The 21,730-nt window shown below is 46.0% G+C and overlaps 1 protein-coding gene across 4 annotated transcripts in view; it reads left to right on the top strand.

Annotated features, from left to right (window-relative positions):
• Window positions 1-21,730, top strand: part of LOC106609271 (Scm like with four mbt domains 2) — a 46,439-nt gene that overhangs the window by 21,418 nt on the left and 3,291 nt on the right. For 2 of the 4 annotated variants that reach the window (XM_014207879.2, XM_014207878.2), the window contains 16 exons: window positions 6,142-6,230; window positions 7,999-8,242; window positions 9,620-9,717; window positions 10,773-10,874; window positions 11,005-11,235; window positions 13,393-13,519; window positions 13,601-13,714; window positions 13,879-13,921; window positions 14,607-14,674; window positions 16,830-16,969; window positions 17,527-17,636; window positions 17,814-17,989; window positions 18,086-18,130; window positions 18,281-18,441; window positions 18,934-19,206; window positions 19,408-19,536. In XM_014207879.2, the coding sequence (XP_014063354.1) occupies window positions 6,142-6,230; window positions 7,999-8,242; window positions 9,620-9,717; window positions 10,773-10,874; window positions 11,005-11,235; window positions 13,393-13,519; window positions 13,601-13,714; window positions 13,879-13,921; window positions 14,607-14,674; window positions 16,830-16,969; window positions 17,527-17,636; window positions 17,814-17,989; window positions 18,086-18,130; window positions 18,281-18,441; window positions 18,934-19,206; window positions 19,408-19,536 (2,150 nt within the window). The remainder of the gene's footprint in view (window positions 1-6,141; window positions 6,231-7,998; window positions 8,243-9,619; window positions 9,718-10,772; window positions 10,875-11,004; window positions 11,236-13,392; window positions 13,520-13,600; window positions 13,715-13,878; window positions 13,922-14,606; window positions 14,675-16,829; window positions 16,970-17,526; window positions 17,637-17,813; window positions 17,990-18,085; window positions 18,131-18,280; window positions 18,442-18,933; window positions 19,207-19,407; window positions 19,537-21,730) is intronic. The other 2 variants (XM_014207881.2, XM_014207880.2) reach the window with 1 other exon arrangement.

The following is a 21,730-nucleotide window of genomic DNA, read 5'->3' as shown; positions in this document are numbered from 1 at the left end:
CTGTACACAATTCCTGGAACCTGAAAATGTTCCAGTTCTTCCATGGGCTGCATACTCACCAGACATGTCACCCATTGAGCATGTTTGGGATGCTCTCGATCGACGTGTACGACAGCGTGTTCCAGTTCCCGCCGATATCCAGCAACTACTGTCATTGAAGAGGAGTGGGACAACATTCCACAGGCCACAATCCACAGCCTGATCAACTCTATGTGAAGGAGATGTTTTGCGCTGCATGAGGCAAATGGAGGTCACACCAGATACTGACTGGTTTTCTGATCCACGCCCCTACCTTTTTTTAAAGGTATCTGTGACCAACAGATGCATATCTGTATTCCCAGTCATGTGAAATCCATAGATTAGAGCCTTATGAATTTATTTCAATTGACTGATTTCCTTATATGAACTGTCAAATCTTTGAAATTGTTGCATGTTGCGTTTCTATTTTTGTTCAGTGTAGATTAAAACGCTTTGGTGAACTGCTGGAATCATAGAAACAGAAAAGATTATTGTAATTGTATGGTTGGTGTTTGGCATGACAACAAATTAGGTAGGATTTATGACAGGGTAGGAACCAAAGTGCTGGTCAGTGTTTCCCAGGGGACCCTAATAGCATTTGAATAGATGCATAGTTATATTTAGACACAGATTTTAGAATAGGCTATCTGATTCAAAACATGCCCTTGAACAAACAACATGTTGATCAACATGCTGATCTATACCAACACTGGTAGCAACCTGTATTAAAGCTAATGTTTGCTTTGCCCTAGCTAGTGCATTTTAAGTAAAGGTAGCGTTAGTGATGAGTTTCTTTAGGCTAACTGGTGTTTTGCAAGGAGCAAGATTCACCAACTATTATTATAATAGAGAAAATTCATATTTAGAAGCAATGTGGAAAGCAGCATCGTTGTTGTTTTGGAACAATCTGTTGAGTGACATGCTGAGAGAAGCAGTCAAGGCGTGGAGAAACTGTCTGTGTGCTGCCTCCCTGTTGAGTGACAGGCTTCAGCCTGTCTTGTTTCAAATCTAATTTTATGTGTCACACGCGCCGAATACAACAGGTATAGATAGACCTTACAGTGAAATGCTGACTTACAAGTCCTTAACCAACAACGCAGTTTTAAGAGAAATAAGTGAAATGCTTAAAGAGCAGCAGTAAAAGAACAGTAGTGAGGCTATATACAGGGGGTACCGGAACAGAGTCAATGTGGAGGCTATATACAGGGGGTACTGCTACAGAGTCAATGTGGAGGCTATATACAGGGGGTACCGGAACAGAGTCAATGTGGAAGCTATATACAGGGGGTACCGGAACAGAGTCAATGTGGAGGCTATATACAGGGGGTACCAGAACAGAGTCAATGAGGAGGCTATATACAGGGGGTACCGGTACAGAGTCAATGTGGAAGCTATATACAGGAGGTACTGCTACAGAGTCAATGTGGAGGCTATATACAGGGGGTACTGCTACAGAGTCAATGTGGAGGCTATATACACGGGGTACCGCTACAGAGTCATTGTGGAGGCTATATACAGGGGTACCGCTACAGAGTCAATGTGGAAGCTATATACAGGGGGTACCGGTACAGAGTCAATGTGGAGGCTATATACAGGAGGTACCGGTACAGAGTCAATGTGGAGGCTATATACAGGAGGTACCGGTACAGAGTCAATGTGGAGGCTATATACAGGGGGTACTGCTACAGAGTCAATGTGGAGGCTATATACAGGGGGTACCGGAACAGAGTCAATGTGGAAGCTATATACAGGGGGTACCGGAACAGAGTCAATGTGGAGGCTATATACAGGGGGTACCAGAACAGAGTCAATGAGGAGGCTATATACAGGGGGTACCGGTACAGAGTCAATGTGGAAGCTATATACAGGAGGTACTGCTACAGAGTCAATGTGGAGGCTATATACAGGGGGTACTGCTACAGAGTCAATGTGGAGGCTATATACACGGGGTACCGCTACAGAGTCATTGTGGAGGCTATATACAGGGGGTACCGGTACAGAGTCAATGTGGAAGCTATATACAGGGGGTACCGGTACAGAGTCATTGTGGAGGCTGTATACAGGGGGTACCGGTACAGAGTCAATGTGGAAGCTATATACAGGGGGTACCGGTACAGAGTCAATGTGGAGGCTATATACAGGAGGTACCGGTACAGAGTCAATGTGGAGGCTATATACAGGAGGTACCGGTACAGAGTCAATGTGGAGGCTATATACAGGGGGTACCGCTACAGAGTCAATGTGGAGGCTATATACAGGAGGTACCGGTACAGAGTCAATGTGGAGGCTATATACAGGAGGTGCCGGTACAGAGTCGGTGTGCCAGGGCACCGGTTAGTCCAGGTAATTGACGTAATATGTACTTGTAGGTATAGTTAAAGTAACAATGCATAGATAATAAACAGAGAGCAGTGTTGCAGCGAAAAAATGTGAAGTGTAACAATATTTCATGTTTGGCTGCATATGCAAGCCCTGTGTGTGTGTGTGTGTGTGTGTGTGTGTGTGTGTGTGTGTGTGTGTGTGTGTGTGTGTGTGTGTGTGTGTGTGTGTGTGTGTGTGTGTGTGCGCGCTTGTTTGTTTGCATTCCTGTGTGGGTTTGTGTCAGGAGCTTTGAAGGTATCACAAGTTTAGTCATGTGATAACAGCGCTGCTCTCAGAACCCCACAGAGGTAATTTGCATAATGCATTCACCAGACTCACTCCTTCCTGCCAGGACCTGCTAGAGAGGAGGCGCTGAGATGGGGCTCAGGCCTACTTCACAGCTCTCTGTGTGTGTGTGTATGAACACTCTTGACCTGCCTCTGTCCTTAATAGTGCATGAATGAATCCTTAGTTGGCAGGAAGGACTACACACTCGTATCAACGTGGTCAAAGACAAGCCAACTAACACAAGGCAGTCAGAAAGAGCAGGCCAGGACTGATTTGATACCCAAATGACCCATCCTGCCCATCTCCACCACCTGATTTGCGACCACTTTGTATTTACTTGGTGTAGTGTAGTATAGTGTGGATGGATGGGTGTAGTCCCATCTCCCTAACTCATTTGCTTTTGTCCATTTTCATTATGATTATATACCTAGTGTTGGATGTATTTAGTGTGGGCCAGTCTTGTTCTCTACCTAGCCCAGGTGATATTAGGTTTAGTCATGCATGTCATTATAGCAGCCATTTACAAATGCCCCGCCCCACCCCACCTACACACACTTCTCACACACACTCTTAACCCCTTACGTCCTGGGGCAGTAAATTCACCGCACTTACTGTAAACACATCTGAGCTAATTCATATTTCATGGCTGTCTTTTATTCACTCCAACATGGCTTTACATTAACGGTTAACATCACTAGCTAGGGCGTCTCCCTCGTCGTAAAAACCCCCCCCCGCCTACACATGATTTAGCCTATCACAGCAGAGAGGTGTCTGTCTGTCCTGTTGGCTGTCATTCAGTGACTATTGAGCTACAGTTCTGACTATAAATAACATTCACCTGTATCTCTGCTGTTGATTTTGTCTCTCTACTTTGAGTATTTTGGCATTTTTCTAAAAGGTAGTTTGTTGTCTCCAACCCACCTGGTTAAATAATGGGGTACTTATGTACTAGCAGTAGATCATTAGGTTGTTCCTGGTAGATATTAAACCCTGATATAGGGTCTGAGCTTATACTAGTAATTCAGTCTTACAAGACCCCCAGAAGACTTGGTAGATAGATTGTATCTCAGTGTGGTTTACTATGCCACTGTAATAATGACTAGATAAGCACTGTGTGAGACTGAGAATAAATCGTCTCATTTGGTCCCATTAGCCCTGATTAGAATCTGCTGTACTGCTGTGATCACAGATGAAAACATCCCTCCCTGCCATGATACAGGCCAGACTTGTTCTTTTAATAATCGCTTTGATTCTCTTAAATACGCTTTTGAATTAGCCTTCACTGTCTGTTTACACAATGGCTTGTTGTTGGATATGCAAATCTTTTTTTTTTTTGTATGTTGGATATTTGTTTGGATGTCTCCCAGTATAGCAAAAGCTAGGAGAGAGGGAGAGAGAGAGAGAAAAGAGAGGAGAGGATTGGGGGAGGGGAGAAGACGAAAGATAGAAAAGGGGAGAGGGGGTTCTCTTCAAAGTAAATTATGCAGTTATTGTTTTGTGGAAGTCAGGATTTGCCTCAGTGTCTATCGCCTGGAGGATGGGCAAGAAAAAGGAAGCAAAAAATATAATTTACATGCAAACTAGTACTGTAACTACACTCTGGACCGGAGGGAGCCGAGGAGGTAGAAAAGAAAGGGGGATGGGCAGAAGTTCAGATGCCGAAGCAGCAGCCTGCATTCTGCTCTGTGGCCTATTCTAAATGGCTTGATGACTAATCTAGGAGGATCTGTAAAAATAGTTGATCTATTTCTGCACACCGGAGATCAATAGGAGCACTGTGTGTGTGTGTGTGTGTGTGTGTGTGTGTGTGTGTGTGTGTGTGTGTGTGTGTGTGTGTGTGTGTGTGTGTGTGTGTGTGTGTGTAATATGAAAAAACACTATTATTAAACAGGGGTGGTGTGGAGAGATGCACTGGGGCAGAGGGACATTATTTGCAACTGTATTTGCACCATGTATGGAAAAAAGGATCAGCCATGTCCCCAGACAGAGTGATTTGTTTTTAGGAAAATTAATTGACTGTTTCTCTAAATCGGACTCATCTGGCTTCAGAAGAATATACTAATGAGAGAATATAAAATGAGGGAAAAATACCTCTGTTCTCTCCCATAGGAATGAATTATTCTATTTGTTTTCTAAGTGTGACGTGGCTTAATAACAGATAGCGGTGTAATCCTCCATGATCTAGGCTACTGCTGGCCACTAGTCATTCTACTGTGACTCATCTCACCATGCCCCGTTGAGTCAGATATTCTCCAAATTTTTGCGTCCAGTTGGTGACTGTAAACCTAGAGCATTAGATGTAGATGTCTTTGGAGAGGGGTGGATAACTCATCACTTACAAATAGATTACTCTAGTTGTGTGTGTGTGTGTGTGTGTGTGATTTAGTAGGACCACCGAGTTTCTAAACCACAGAGCCTCTAAACATCGCGAGACTTCCAGACAACAATTGCGAAACCGACCAAGCAGACCAGGCCGGTTTTTGGGGTTTGAGAAGTCAATGAGAGAAGTGAAAAATGATGTGTCAAACATGAGGCCTGCGTAATGACTTGGGTTGTCAATTCATTTTGGCCCGCTTCCATACCGCCCGCGATGCGCTGCACCACAAGTCGCAGCAAGCACTGCCAACGTGCTGCATGCCAAATGGCAGTGTCTGGCCCGCAAAATCATTGGAGTTTTTTTCAATATGGCCCTTGTGCTGATTTGAGTTTGACACCCCTGCCTTAGCTGTTCATTTTCTTGAAATCTAAAAGCACAACCTCGATTCGAGCCAATGTCTTCAGTAGTTTAACATGTTATTACTCCAACCTCGTGAAAGTGACAAACTGAAACGTTTTAATTTGAGTCAAAAACAACTTTATGTCGAAGAAGTGCCTTTGATTTGACGGCCAGCACATACGCAGTCCGGTGTGAGGCGACCGTTAAACCCGATGAAGTGTTTCTACGCGTGAGTTTAGCTAGCCAATGTCGCCATGACATCGCCTACAAATGTGTTCGGGGATTTCTATTGGAGTAGCAGTTTCTGCCCATCTTCATACTGTACTGGCTTTGGTAGACCTGTGTATGCCTGTGGGAAGTCACTAGTCAGCGTGGAGTCGAAGTAAAATCAAGACCCACGATGCACCATGAATTAAACATCACTACTGTTGCACTGTGGGAAACAGAAAGTGGAGTAAACAAACATGTCCCATGCAAATGAGCGGGAACCAACCGTTTAAATGGTTCTGGAGAGGGTGATACGTGTGTGTGTGTGTGTGTGTGTGTGTGTGTGTGTGTTCATGCCTGCCTTTCTCTACCATGCTCCCATTGTATCTCTCGACACCTGTTTAGGTGGACTGCTCTGTATCTAAATGTTTTCCGCTGCTGTTCACTGCTTAGCCTGGTGCTAATATATGTAAGTGCATTGTCATGTATGGTTTCACTAGCACAGCACAGTATATTTGACCGTCCATCTCTCCCTCTGTTCTGTCTTGTAGCCATCAAGGAGAAGTACAGTGACTGGACAGATTTTCTCATCCAGGACTTGACTGGCTCACGGACCGCACCAGCAAACCTACTGGAAGGGGTGAGTACTGTCTCAGTGGGAGTGTGACGGAGAACGAGATGGAGAGAACGAGGGAGAGAGATAATGAGACTGTGTATGCGTAGGTGACACCCGTGTATTAACCATCAACACATTTAGAGCTTTAGCTAATCTGTTGAGCTCTGTATGATAAGTGGAAGTTTCACCCCAGATGATACCAGTTCCCTCTCAAAGAGGGGAAATCACACATGCAGTGCCGTCAAAGAATTCATACCCCTTGACTTATTCCGTATTGTGTTGTCTTACAGCCTGAATTCAAAAATGGATTATATTTATTTTTGTTCTCAACCATCTACACACAATACCCCTACAATCACTAAGGGAAAATAAGATTTCAGAAATGTTAGCAAATGTATTGAAAATGAAATACAGAAATATCTCATTCACATAATTATTCACTAGTCAATACATGTTAGAATCACCTTTGGCAGTGATTTACAGCTGTGAGCATTTCTGGGTAAGTCTTTAAGCGCTTTACACACCTGGATTTGACAAATTTTGCACATTATTCTTTCAAATATTCTTCAAGCTCTGTCAAGTTGGTTGTTGATCATTGCTAGACAGCCACTTTCAAGTCTTGCCATAGATTTTCAAGCCGATTTAAGACAAAACTGTAACTAGGCAACTCAGGAACATTCAATGTCGTCTTAGTAAGAAACTCCAATGTATATTTGGCCTTGTGTTTTAGGTTATTGTCCTGCTGAAAGGTGGATTTATCTCCCAGTGTCTGTTGGGAAGCAGACTGAACCAAGTTTTCCTCTAGGATTTTGCCTGTTATAAACTCTATTCCGTTTCTTTTTTAAGATATTCTTTGAAGAGGTAGGGTTTCAGGTGCTTTCGGAAGATGGGCAGGGACTTTCAGTTTCAGCTGTCCTAACTTTAGGGGGATGCTGGCTCTGCAAGAGCTGGGCTGAGCGGGAGCTGCCCTCCCGTAGGGATGGGACGGCCAAGAGACCGGAGGTGGCAGAAAGGAGTGCTCGGGTTGAGGTGTGTAGGATTTGAGCATAGCCTGAAGTTAGGGAGGGGTAGTTCCTCTTGCTGCTCCGTAGGTACGCACCATGGTCTTGTAGTCGATGCTAGCTTCGACCTGAAGCCAATGGAGTGTGCGAAGGAGCGGGATGACATGGGAGAGTTTGGGGAGATGCAGGAGTCCAGACGGGAGATGACAAGTGCCTAGATTAGGACCTGCGCAGCTTCCTGCGTGTGGTAGGGTCATACTCTACGGATATTGTAGAGCATGAACCTGCAGGATGGAGTCATTGCTTTGATGTTTGCAGAGAACGACAGGGTGTTGTCCAGGGTCACGCCAAGGTTCTTTGTACTCTGGGAGGGTGACACTGGAAGAGCAGCTTCGTCTTGTTGAGCTTGAGGTGGTGGGCCGACATCCAAGCTATCTGCCAGGCATGCAGCGATGCATGTCACCAACTGGGTGTCAGAAGGGGGGGAAGGAGAAAAGTAGTTGAGTGTCATCCGCATAGCAATGACAAGAGAGACCATGTGAGGATATGACAGAGCCCAGTGGCTTGGTGTATAGAGAGAAGAGGAGAGGGCCTCGAACTGAGCCCTGGGGGACACCATCCATTTTAAATTCAGGCTACAACACAACAAAATGTGGAAAAAGTCAAGGGGTGTGAATACTTTCTGAAGGCACTGTACACACAGATTTGAATACTTTCCATCAATTCCCTCTTTTCCTCTCCGTCTTCTCCTCTCCCTCTTCTCCTCTCCGTCTTCCCATCCTTCTCTCTAGCCTCTGAGGGGGAAGAACACAGTGGATCTGATTGTGGAGGGTTCGGTGATGGAGGTACGGGACCTCACTGACCCCTTCCTCTACTGGGCTGCCCGCGTCGCCCAGAACATTGGTGGGAGGCTCCGCCTGCGCCATGTGGGACTCCAAGTCGACACCCACGACACCTGGCTGTTCTACCTCGACGTGAGGCTCCGCCCACTGGGCTGGGCTCAGGAGAACCGCCTGTCACTGGAGCCCCCAGCAGGTAAGGGTGAGGGGTCATAGCTGCTTGGAGGTAGGGGCTCTGGGTCACATTCAGCTGTGGTAGTGGTAGTTTTAAGTGCTGGGCTGAAACAAAAACCTGCAACTTTCCCGGACTCTCCAACTCTATTGGATTTACGGATTATTACGGGTTACTTATGAATCGTATCCCATGAGAGCCATAGATTAGGATCAAATGGTAACCTTCATGTAGTGAGGATCAAAGTTACGCCCACACATAATCATCTATCATGTGTCAACGTTTTTATGACTGCTTTACACCGTTCAGAGCAGCTGGGAGTTTCCCTTCTCTCTGTTCAATATCATAAACCACCATCTCTGTCTGTCTCTCTCTCTGTCTCTCTCTCTCTCTCTCTCTCTGTCTCTCTCTCTGTCTGTCTCTCTGTCTGTCTCTCTGTCTGTCTCTCTGTCTGTCTCTCTGTCTGTCTCTCTGTCTGTCTCTGTTCTCTCTCTGTCTGTCTCTGTCTGTCTCTGTCTCTCTGTCTGTCTCTGTCTGTCTCTGTCTCTCTGTCTGTCTCTGTCTGTCTCTGTCTCTCTGTCTGTCTCTGTCTGTCTCTCTGTCTGTCTCTCTCTGTCTGTCTCTGTCTCTCTGTCTGTCTCTCACTGTCTGTCTCTGTCTCTCTGGCTCTCGCTGTCTCTGTCTCTCGCTGTCTCTGTCTGTCTCGCTGTCTCTCGCTGTCTCTCGCTGTCTCTGTCTGTCTCTGTCTGTCTCTGTCTCTCTCGTGTCTGTCTGTCTGTCTCTGAATGACTCAACATGTTGGCTTCTGTTCATATTCGAGATCTTTCAGTTTCAACTTCTACAGAACTGATGACTTTGTCAAAAAATACCTTTCCACAGAACGCAACACATGCAATATCACAATCATAGCAAAACACTTGCAATGACACACAAACATGTTCCTTCAGACATACATATACCGGTCGACTGTTTGGACATAAAATGGAACTCCACCAAATGATCAATAGAAATCCAAATGAGTGTATCCAGTCTCAGCAGTAGTTCCAGTTAAGCCAGTTTGTAGAGAGTGGGAAGGGGAGGGTCATGTGCTTGTAAGACGTATTCCTTTAAATGGCATTTGATTAAAAAACAAAAAGACATTTGGGAAACACTGGGAGAGGTTTTCTTAAAGGGACAGTGTGAGATGTTGGCAATGAAGCCCTTTCTACTAACCCAGAGTCAGATGAGCCCATGGACACCATTTTTATGTCTGCATGCAGTTTGAAGGAAGTTAAAGGTAGTTTTGTGAGCCATTGCTGAATTCATCCCTTTAAATAAACAGTTGGGAGAGATTTGTAAGGTCTTTAATTTGATGCTGAGTTTCAGAGTCATATTCTGACTGTCATCTCTCTCTCGTCTCAGAGTTGCGTGGCCTGAAGAGCGCCCTTGAGTGGCAGGAGGCCCTGGAGGTGGCGCGGAGCGAGGCCCAGCAGAACCCACTGCCCCTGGAGGTGTTTAAGGTGAGGGTCAGCCACACAGGAAGTAGCCCTGTGACACAGGAAGTACTTCTACACACAACCGACTTCATGTGTACTCTTGTGCACGTTCGTCAGTTCCCGTGACCATTCTTACTGTGTGTGCTATCAGGCCATGTGGGGCTGGTGGATTAACAGTTACACAAATCAAATACTCACTTAATTAATGTAGTCAAACCCCTGAGTTCCAATCAGTCATTCAACAGACAATATCATGTTGTTATCAGATTCCACTCAACCCAGTCAAAACTCTTCTCTGTCCTGGCTCCCCAATGGTCAAACTAGCTTCCCCTTAATGTCAGGACAGCGGAGTCACTGCCCCCCCCCCCCCCCCAAAAAAACACTGTTTTTTAATGATACTTTAAAGAGTATCATAAATAAATCCCATGGTAAACAAAAGCACTGACTTTTGCGAGTAACTACTTTGTTGAGGGAAAATGTACTTGCTACGACTGTGATGTGTTGTCTCACCGAGCTATCTTAAGATGAGAGCACCATCTGTAAGTCACTCTGCATAAGAGCGTCTGCTGAATAACTCAAATGTCACTGTAAAATGTTTATGCTACGTGGCTCAGACACCTCTCCTCCTATCTGTGGGTGTGTTTTATTGTGTGGTTGTGTTTTATTGTGTGGTTGTGTTTTACTGTGTGGGTGGTTTATGGTGTGTGTGTGTGTGGTGATAAGCTGCTGTCTTTCCCACGCCCCTCTTAAGTCTGGGTGTGTACCTGTCGTACAGACGACAGTGATCTGGCTGGATCTGTCTGATGGGCTCGCCGGCAGTGGGATTCAAAGGGCCACGCTAGCTAGCTCTATCTGTCCCTATAGGTCAAACACACCTGTCACAGACAGTTAGTTACACTCACATAGCCATTATTTGATCTAACTCAGAGCATATTTGGGCGGTTGAGCAGACTAGTCAGTAATAGCAAAGTAATAACATTTTAATTATATAGCCTAGCCCCACTGCTTAGTGTTTGTTAACAAAGGCTGTTTGCAGTGATCATTAAAAGACGTGTGTGTTTTCCACCCGGTTGTTTCAGGACCATGCAGACCTGACCAAACACTCCTTCAGGACGGGGATGAAGCTGGAGATGGTGTCGCCGTCGGAACCGTTCCACATCTGCCCTGTATCTGTCACACAGGTGGGCCTACCTGACCATCTCAAACCTTAGCCAACTCTATCAAACCCCACCAAACAGTATCCAACCTAGCCATACCCTTAAAAGTGTTTCGATGTGTTAATGCAGCTATGGTAATAATGGCTCTCTATAGGTCTACAATGAGCACTACTTCCAGGTCACAGTGGATGACCTCACTCCAGAGGCCACACCCCAGTCCCTGGTGTGCCATTCGGAGTCGCCGGGCATCCTCCCCGTCCAGTGGTGTCTGAAGAATGGGATTGGTCTAGAGCGGCCCAGGGGCTACCTGAGCCAGGACTTTGATTGGGCGGACTACCTGAAACAGAGCGGGACTGAGACCGCCCCCGATGCATGCTTCCCCGACGTAAGATACTTTTGATTCCTTCCTCCTTCAGTTCCTTGCCTCATCCTTCTCTCTCCATCCCTCTCCTCTTCCCTCTCTCCATGCCTCTTCTCCCCACTGTCCTCATCCTTCTCTCCATCCCTCTCCTCCCCCTCTCTTCCTCCCTCTTGTCGTCCCTGTGCCCACCCCCCTTAAAGCTGCATTATGTCACTTTTTAGACGACCCGACCAAATTCACATAGAAATGTCAGTCATAGATCTGTCATTATCATTGAAAGCAAGTCTAAGAAGCCCTGGGTCTGTTCTATGTGCACTGGTGTTCACAGCTTTAGTTTTTTTACACCAGCTTCAAACAGCTGAAAATACAATATTTTGGGTTAAGGAAAATATACACTGCTCAAAAAATAAAGGGAACACTTAAACAACACAATGTAACTCCAAGTCAATCACACTTCTGTGAAATCAAACTGTCCACTTAGGAAGCAACACTGATTGACAATAAATTTCACATGCTGTTGTGCAAATGGAATAGACAACAGGTGGAAATTATAGGCAATTAGCAAGACACCCCCAATAAAGGAGTGGTTCTGCAGGTGGTGACCACAGACCACTTCTCAGTTCCTATGCTTCCTGGCTGATGTTTTGGTGACTTTTGAATGCTGGCGGTGCTTTCACTCTAGTGGTAGCATGAGACGGAGTCTACAACCCACACAAGTGGCTCAGGTAGTGCAGCTCATCCAGGATGGCACATCAATGCGAGCTGTGGCAAGAAGGTTTGATGTGTCTGTCAGCGTAGTGTCCAGAGCATGGAGGCACTACCAGGAGACAGGCCAGTACATCAGGAGACGTGGAGGAGGCCGTAGGAGGGCAACAACCCAGTAGCAGGACCGCTACCTCCGCCTTTGTGCAAGGAGGAGCAGGAGAAGCACTGCCAGAGCCCTGCAAAATGACCTCCAGCAGGCCACAAATGTGCATGTGTCTGCTCAAACGGTCAGAAACAGACTCCATGAGGGTGGTATGAGGGCCCGACGTCCACAGGTGGGGGTTGTGCTTACAGCCCAACACCGTGCAGGACATTTGGCATTTGCCAGAGAACACCAAGATTGGCAAATTCGCCACTGGCGCCCTGTGCTCTTCACAGATGAAAGCAGGTTCACACTGAGCATGTGACAGACGTGACAGAGTCTGGAGACGCCGTGGAGAACATTCTGCTGCCTGCAACATCCTCCAGCATGACCGGTTTGACGGTGGGTCAGTCATGGTGTGGGGTGGCATTTCTTTGGGGGCCGCACAGCCCTCCATGTGCTCGCCAGAGGTAGCCGGACTGCCATTAGGTACCGAGATGAGATCCTCAGACCCCTTGTGAGACCATATGCTGGTGCAGTTGGCCCTGGGTTCCTCCTAATGCAAGACAATGCTAGACCTCATGTGGCTGGAGTGTGTCAGCAGTTCCTGCAAGAGGAAGGCATTGATGCTATGGACTGGCCCACCCGTTCCCCAGACCTGAATCCAATTGAGCACATCTGGGACATCATGTCTCGCTCCATCCACCGCCACGTTGCACCACAGACTGTCCAGGAGTTGGCGGATGCTTTAGTACAGGTCTGGGAGGAGATCCCTCAGGAGACCATCCGCCACCTCATCAGGAGCATGCCCAGGCGTTGTAGGGAAGTCATACAGACACGTGGAGGCCACACACACTACTGAGCCTCATTTTGACTTGTTTTAAGGACATTACATCAAAGTTGGATCAGCCTGTAGTGTGGTTTTCCACTTTAATTTGGAGTGTGACTCCAAATCCAGACCTCCATGGGTTGATAAATTGGATTTCCATTGATTATTTTTGTGTGATTTTGTTGTCAGCACATTCAACCATGTAAAGAAAAAAGTATTTAATAAGATTATTTCTTTCATTCAGATCTAGGATGTGTTGTTCCCTTTATTTTTTTGAGCAGTATATTTCACAACGGTTTAGATGGTACAATGATTCTGTACACAATGACTGCTTGTTTTGTCACAAAATGAAATTAGGTGAACTATTAGAATTTTAGCAACCAGGAAATGTCTGCATATTGCACCTTTTTAAATGAACGATTATACAGTGTGGCTTAAGTCTTGTCAGAAGGATCCATTGTTATGTCTACTGTTTATCCCATTGGCTGTCTGTCTGCGTGTGTAGGCGTGGCAGAGCCGAGGCTTCGCTAAAGACATGTGGCTGGAGGCCGTTAACCCTGTCAGGCCCACCGAGGTGTGTGTGGCTCAGATCACACAGGTCAAGGGTCGCCTGCTGTGGCTCAGACTGGAAGGTGAGACCTGTGTGTGTGTGTGTGTGTATGTGTGTGTGTGTGGACAGCTGTCTTACCCCATGGTCTTTTGTCCCTCTCCAGGCCTGCCTAAGTCCGTCCCTGAATGTATTGTGGATGTGGAGTCCATGGACATCTTTCCTGTAGGATGGTGTGAAACCAATGCTTACCTCTTGACTCCACCACTGAAGCCTGTCTGTAAGTATCCCCACATCTCTCGCTCTCTCTCTCTCACACACACACACACACACACACACACACACACACACACACACACACACACACACACACACACACACACACACACACACACACACACACACACACACAGTGCAAACCCTATTATTTTGTGTTGATTGCAGGCCAGCAGCAGAAGAAGATAGCCGTCGTCCAGCCAGAGAAGCAGTAAGTTCGCTGATGCTCCAAAACTACAGAGAACCACTCCAATTTAAAACCCTCACTGTTCCATTCCCTTCTTGAAAAGCCCCATCCAGCACTTTAACAGTTCCATCACACAGATTGCTATTCCACTCTAAAAACAAATCAATGCATTGCCAAGCCATTTCAGCAGCCACAGAAATGCATGGCCTATACTTTACAATACAACCTCCTAGATGGAGAACACACTCAAGTAGATACCCTTAAAAAGCCTCAAGGCCCCTCTCTCTCAAACCATAGCCTTCCCCCCCCGAAACAGTAGCTAGCTGTTCACTTGGAAATTGCCTCTTTTTTTTTTTCAGTGGACAGATTTATTATATTGACAAATGACATGTTTCAGTCGCGGCTGGGAAACGCAGCTCTGAAGGATCAGGGTAGTGGTCGTTCAGAGACGACATATGAGGCTTTCAGTAACACTTTGTCAACCTCTCTCATCTAACCTCTTTTACCATATCTCTCACCCAAGGGACTCATTCATCAATAATCCCTCAATCCATTGTTGTTCAGTTCTGTTAAGGGAAGGACACGTATCACACTAAGCTAAATCGGACTGGGTCTTAAATGGCTGTATCGTTGATTGAATGATTGGATGGCTTGGCTGTTCACTTGATTGATTGATTGGTTCATGGATTGATTGATATTCCGTCTGTAGGTTGGTTCCGCCACAACCCGTGGAGATAATCCCTCTCAACCTCTGTGAGCCCGTTGCCATGGATACAGGTAAACACGATTCATAATTCAAATACAGTTGAAGTCGGAAGTTTACATACACTTAGGTTGGAGTCATTAAAACTCGTTTTTCAACCACTCCACAAATGTCTTGTTAACAAACTATAGTTTTGGCAAGTCGGTTAGGACATCTACTTTGTGCATGACGCAAGTAATTTTTCCAACAATTGTTTACAGACAGATTATTTCACTTATAATTCACTGTATCACAATTCCAGTGGGTCAGAAGTTTACATACACTAAGTTGACTGTACCTTTAAACAGCTTGGAAAATTCCAGAAAATTATGTAATGGCTTTAGAAGCTTCTGATAGGCTAATTGACATAATTTGAGTCAATTGGAGGTGTACCTGTGGAGGTATTTCAAGGCCTACCTTCAAACTCAGTGCCTCTTTGCTTGACATCATGGGAAAATCAAAAGACCGCAGAAAAAAATTGTAGACCCCCACAAGTCTGGTTCATCCTTGGGAGCAATTTCCAAACGCTTGAAGGTACCATGTTCATCTGTACAAACAATGGTACGGAAGTATAAACACCATGGGACGACGCAGCCGTCATACCGCTCAGGCAGGAGACGCGTTGTCTCCTAGAGATGAACGTACTTTGGTGCGAAAAGTGCAAATCAATCCCAGAACAACAGCAAATGACCTTGTGAAGATTCTGGAGGATACCAGTACAAAAGTATCTATATCCACAGTAAAACGAGTCCTATATCGACATAACCTGAAGGCCACTCAGCAAGGAAGAAGCCACTGCTCCAAAACTGCCATAAAAAAGCCAGACTACGTTTTGCAACTGCACATGGGGACAAAGATCGTACTTTTGGGAGAAATGTCCTCTGGTCTGATGAAACAAAAATAGAACTGTTTGGTCATAATGACCTTCGTTATGTTTGGAGGAAAAAGGGGGATGCTTGCAAGCCGAAGAACACCATCCCAACCGTGAAGCACGGGGGTGGCAGCATCATGTTGTCGGGGTGCTTTGCTGCAGGAGGGACTGGTGCACTTCACAAAATAGATGGCGTCATGAGGAAGGAAAATGATGTGGATATATTGAAGCAACATCTCAAGACATCAGTCAGGAAATTAAAGCTTGGTCGCAAATGAAATAAGTAAAAGCTTAAATAAATCATTCTCTCTACTATTATTCTGACATTTTACAGTCTTAAAATAAAGCAGTGATCCTAACTGACCTAAGACAGGGAATTTTTACTAGGATTAAATGTCAGGAATTGTGAAAAACTGAGTTGAAATGTATTTGGCTAAGGTGTATGTGAACTTCCCACTTCAACTGTATGTAATGATTTATTTACATCTATTAATGAAGATGAGAGTTAATGATAATGATTAACATGGAAAAGCCCTGCAAACAGAGTGTGTGTGCGTTAGCCACACCTGTTTCAAAGCAGATTCATATTGATGAGCAAACAACATTCGTCTGTACAACAGTTGTTCTTCACAATCACTGATTGGTATCTCACAGCTTGTCTCAGAAAAGTGTTGCGTTCTAGCAAACTTCTACATATTAATCAATATAACACTTCTGTTAGCACTCGTCTCAACATTTTACACGGCCAATGTTCTGTTTATTTTTTAAGGGTGTGTGTGTGTGTGTGGGGGGGGGGGGGGGGGGAGGTGCATCACTATTATGTCCATAAGAGATGCATGTCCTAAGTTCCACTCATGCATATTTATCATTAGTCTAATTACTATTCAACCGGAGCTGTGCACTTCCAGGTGTATGAGTAACAAAGTGTAAACTGAGGTGTGGCATCACACAACATTATGTACAGCACACCTCCAATACAAGCCTCATTAACAAGCCAGTGGAGTTTCAGAACAAGTAATACCTAATGTAAGTGTTAGGCTGCTTTTACACAGGCAGCCCAATTCTGATGTTTTTTTTCCACTCATTTGTCTTTTGAACAGTCACATCAGATCTTTTTCAGAGCTGATCTGATCGGTCAAAAGGCCAATTAGTAAGAAAACCTGTCTAAACAAAGCCCAATTCTGATAGTGAAAAAAATTATTGGACTTCTATATAGTCTATCAAGAGATTGAACTTGATAGGCTGCCTGACAATCTTATACCTGTCTGTCATTGGAGGATTGTCTGATGTCCCATGATGCTTATCTCTCTCCTCCCCAGGCTCAGCCAATGGGAGATACTGTTGCTCCAGGATCTATGTGAACCACCGCTGTTTCTCTGGCCCTTACCTAAACAAGGGGCGCATCGCTGAGCTGCCACAGGCTGTAGGGCCGGGGAAATGCACTCTGGTCCTCAAAGAGGTAAGTAGAGAAACATCAACATACTGGTTGCATCCCAATCTATTCCCACTAGTTTTGACCAGAGTCCTATGGGATCAGAAAAACTAACTGACTCTGGAGGAGGTGGAGAGGCATATGCCTAATTAAAGGACTGGAGAGGGAGGGAGGGAGGGAGGGAGGGAGGGAGGGAGGAGAGAAGGAAATGTCTTGTTAACCACCTGCGGTCTCTCAGCAGCAGCTTCAGTTTAATGTGAACTGTCAGTCATTTCTGTTTACACACACACACACACACACACACACACACACACACACACACACACACACACACACACACACACAGTAACTCAGCAAAAACAGCCTTTAATTTCCCTAGATACCCCCTAGTGAGAGTGTGTGAATGGGTGTCCTTGCTCATTTGAGTGTGTTTGATGGTTCGTGTGTTTGTGTTCTACTGGTTTTTGTTCTTAACTGACTTGCCTAGTTAAATAAAGGTTAAAAAACTTCACTTCACAACTAGGGAGAAAACAATGACAATGTTTTTTTAAAGAAAGTGTGTTCTCCTGTGTGTCTCCGTGCAGGTGCTGAGCATGTTGATCAATGCGGCCTACAAGCCTGGGCGAGTCCTGAGGGAGCTACAGGATGTGGAAGACCAGCACTGGGACTGCCACGAGGAGACCCTCAAAGCCAAGTGAGTCCCACCTGGAGGAGCTCGACCGGGATTGGAGCGACAATTTAGGACCCATTTTTAAGTCACAAGACAAGCCACATCAGACCAGAACACGCTCCTGGTGAACATCCTGAGTTTAAGGTCCTGTATGAACAATCCCATTGGCCCGAGCTGACACTGTTTCTCTCCGCTCCTTAGATACAAAGGGAAGACGTATCGATCGTCCATTCGGATCGTGCGTCTGGCAGAGCAGATCCCAGACTTCTGTCGCAAAGTGTGTGTGAAGCTGCAGTGCTGTCCCAACCTCTTCAGCCCCGTCCAAGTCACAGACCAGTGTCCTGAGAACTGCTCCGTGCAGACGAAGACCAAATATAGTGAGTGTGTGTGTGTAGGTGTGGTTACTCTACTTGTGTGTTCATGTGTGGGTTTCTGTTAATGGGAACTAAGATCAACTTCATATATGTTTGTAGGTTGGTGTGTGCGTGCGCGAACAAATACAGTAATTTTCTACAAGTGTGAGTTTGTGTGTCTGTCACAAAAAACACACACACACACACACACGAAAATACACACAGCCATTTGTTTGATTAAACCCCCTTTAAATAAATAGCTAACCTGCATCAGAATTGAGCCCATATGAACTGTGTTGAGTGTTCTGTCCCCAGCGTATTACTACGGTAAGAAGAAGAAGCTGTCTAAGCCGTTTGGAGGAGAGGAGAGTCTGGAGGCCAAACCCACACGACGCAGGAAGAAGAGGAAGGCCATCTTTGTGCAGAAGAAACGGCGCTCGTCTGCAGTGGACTACACTCCTGCAGGTTCACCACAGGTCTGACAGAGATCTCCCTCTATTTCTCTTGTGTGTAAGAGTGAAGGCTGTGTTCCCCTCCCCCTCTCTTTCATTTTCTTTCTCGCTCTCTTGCTCCGTGTCTCTCTCTCTCTCTCTCTCTCTCTCCATGTGTCATTTTCTCACTCTTCGTGTGTCTTTCTCTCTTTCTCTCTCGCTCTCTCTTGCTCTCTTTTTCTCGGTGTGTCTCTCTCTTTTTGTGTGTTTCTCTTTCTCTATTTTCATGTTTCTCTTTCTCTCCGTGTCTCTGTGTCTCTCGCGTCTCTCTCTCGTGTCTCTCTTGTGTCTCCTCTCTCTATCTCTCTTTTCGTGTCTCTCTCTCGCGTGTCTCTTCTCGAACTGGCTCTTCTCTCTTTCTTTCTTTTCATGTTTTTCTCTCGCTCTCTCTCCTCTCTCTCTTCGTGTGTCTTTCTCTCTATTATATAATGGACTTGATTGACACTGCACTAAGATTGACCCTATAACTCCCTACAGGACAGTGATGAAGACGAGGACGAAGATGATCTTATGTTGCAGTCGGGCAGTGAAGAAGGCACCAGCTCTGAGCCGCGCGAGGACCACACAGACACGTCCTCTGTGGAGGTGGCTAACAGCCGGCCGCGGCGCGCCGTGACGCTACGCAGGGCCACCCATACCGGCGTAGCTTCGAGCAGCCGCGAGGGTTCTGAAAGCAGGAGGCGGAGCACTCGGTCCCTGTCATATAGCCAGGAGAGCAAGTACCACCCACCCAAGAGACAGGAGATGCAGGTGAGAGAGAACGCTACACGCAGAGACACACACACACCCACAATAATGAAGATGTGATTTAGTATTTGATGGGTTCTTTGGCTCCCTGGTGGCCAGGTGGCCCAGATATGGTCAGTGAATGGCGTCCGGCTGTCATATCAAGTCGATAAAGGTCCTGTATGTAGATTGATCTTTGTGGCCATGTGTCCTGTGGTCCTCCAGGTGGAGTGTAGTGAGGCGGAGTGCCAGCTGGTGTTGGAGAGGAACCCTCTGGAGTGGTCCGTAGAAGACGTGGTCACCTTCATCACCTCCACCGACTGTGCTGCTCTCGCCAAGATCTTCCAGGAGCAGGTACACACAATCAATCAAATGTATTTATAAAGCCCTTTTTACATCAGCCGATGTCACAAAGTGCTATACAGAAACACAGCCTAAAACCCTAAACAGCAAGCAATGCAGATATAGAAGCATTGTGGCTAGGAAAAACTCTCTAGAAAGGCAGGAACCTAGGAAGAAACCTAGAGAGGAACCAGGCTCTGAGGGTGGCCAGTCCTCTTCTGGCTGTGCCGGGTGGAGATTATAACAAAACATGGCCAAGATGTTCAAACATTCATAGATGACCAGCATGGTCAAATAATAATAATCACAGTAATTGTAGAGGGTGCAACAGGTCAGCACCTCAGGAGTAAATGTCAGTTGGCTTTTCATAGCCAATCATTCAGAGTTAGAGACAGCAGGTGCGGTAGAGAGAGAGAGTTGAAAACAGCAGGTCCGGGACAAGGTAGCACGTCCGTTGAACAGGTCAGGGTCCTATAGCCGCAGGCAGAACAGTTGAAACTAGAGCAGCAGCACGACCAGGTGGACTGGGGACAGCAAGGAGTCTTAAAGCCAGGTAGTCTTGAGGCATGGTCCTAGGGCTCAGGTCCTCCGAGAGAAGAGGGGGAGAGAGAATTAGAGGGAGCATACTTAAATTCACACAGGACACCGGATAAGACAGGAGAAATGTTAATTCTCCAGATATAACAGACTGACCCTATCCCCCCGACACAAACTATTGCAGCATAAATACTGGAGGCTGTGACAGGAGGGGTCGGGAGACACTGTGGCCCTGTCCAACGATACCCGCGGATAGAGCCAACCAGGCAGGACATAACCCCACCCACTTTGCCAAAGCACAGCCCCCACACCACTAAAGGGATATCTTCAACCACCAATTTACTACCCTGAGACAAGGCCAAGTATAGCCCACGAAGATCTCCCCCACGGCACGAACCCGAGTGGGGCGCCAACACGGACAGGAAGATCACGTCAGTGACTCATCCCACTCAAGTGACGCACCCCTCCTAGGGACGGCATGGAAAAGCATCAGTAAGCCAGTGACTCAGCCCCCGTAATAGGGTTAGAGGCAAAGACTCCCAGTGGAGAGAGGGGAACCGGCCAGGCAGAGACAGCAAGGGTGGTTCGTTGCAACAGTGCCTTCCGTTCATCTTCACACCCCTGGGCCAGACTACACTCAATCATAGGACCTACTGAAGAGATGAGTCTTCAATAAAGTCTTAAAGGTCGAGACCGAGCCTGCGTCTCTCACATAGATAGGCAGACCATTCCATAAAAATTGAGCTCTATAGTAGAAAGCCAGGTCACCAGCTGTTTACTTAGGGACAATAAGGAGGCCTGCATCTTGTGACTGTAGCGTATGTGTAGGTATGTACGTCAGGACCAAATCGGAAAAAGATGGGTAGGAGCAAGCCCATGTAATGCTTTCTATGTTAGCAGTAATACCTTGAAATCAGCCCTAGTCTTAACAGGAAGCCAGTGTAGAGAGGCTACCACTGGAGTAACATGATCACATTTTTTTGGTTCTAGTCAAGATTCTAGTAGCCGTGTGTAGCACCTACTGAAGTTTATTTCCGGGTAGCAGGAAAGTAGAGCATTGCAGTAGTCTAATTTACTGTAGAAGTGACAAGCATGGATGAATTTTTCTGCATAATTTTTGGACAAAGTTTCAGATTTTTGCAATGTTACGAAGATGGAAAGAACTTGTCCTTGAAACAGTCTTGATATGTTTGTCAAAAGAGAGATCAGGGTCCAGAGTAACGCCGAGGTCTTTCAGTTTTATTTGAGACGACTGTACAACCATCAAGATTAATTGTCAGATCCAACAGAAGATCTCTTTGTTTCTTGGGACCTAGAACCAGCATCTCTGTTTTCTCCGAGTTTAAAAGTAAAACATTTACCGCCATTCACTTTCTTATGTCTGAGGGAGGGCAATTTTGGGGCTTCACCATGTTTCATCGAAATGTACAGCTGTGTATCGTCCGCATAGCAGTGAAAGTTAACACGATGTTTCCGAATGACACCACCAAGAGGTAAAATATATAGTGAAAACAATAGTGCTCCTAAAACGGAACCTTGAGGAACACCGACATTTACAGTTGATTTGTCAGAGGACAAACCATCCAGAGACACAAACTGATATCTTTCCGTCAGATAATATCTAAACCAGGCCAGAACTTGTCCGTGTAGACCGATTTGGGTTTCCAAT

The sequence above is a fragment of the Salmo salar genome, chromosome ssa07 (genome assembly GCF_905237065.1).
Source record: "Salmo salar chromosome ssa07, Ssal_v3.1, whole genome shotgun sequence".
Taxonomy (NCBI): Eukaryota; Metazoa; Chordata; class Actinopteri; order Salmoniformes; family Salmonidae; genus Salmo; species Salmo salar.
Note: the sequence above shows the minus strand (reverse complement) of the source record. Positions and strands in the feature narration are given on the sequence as shown.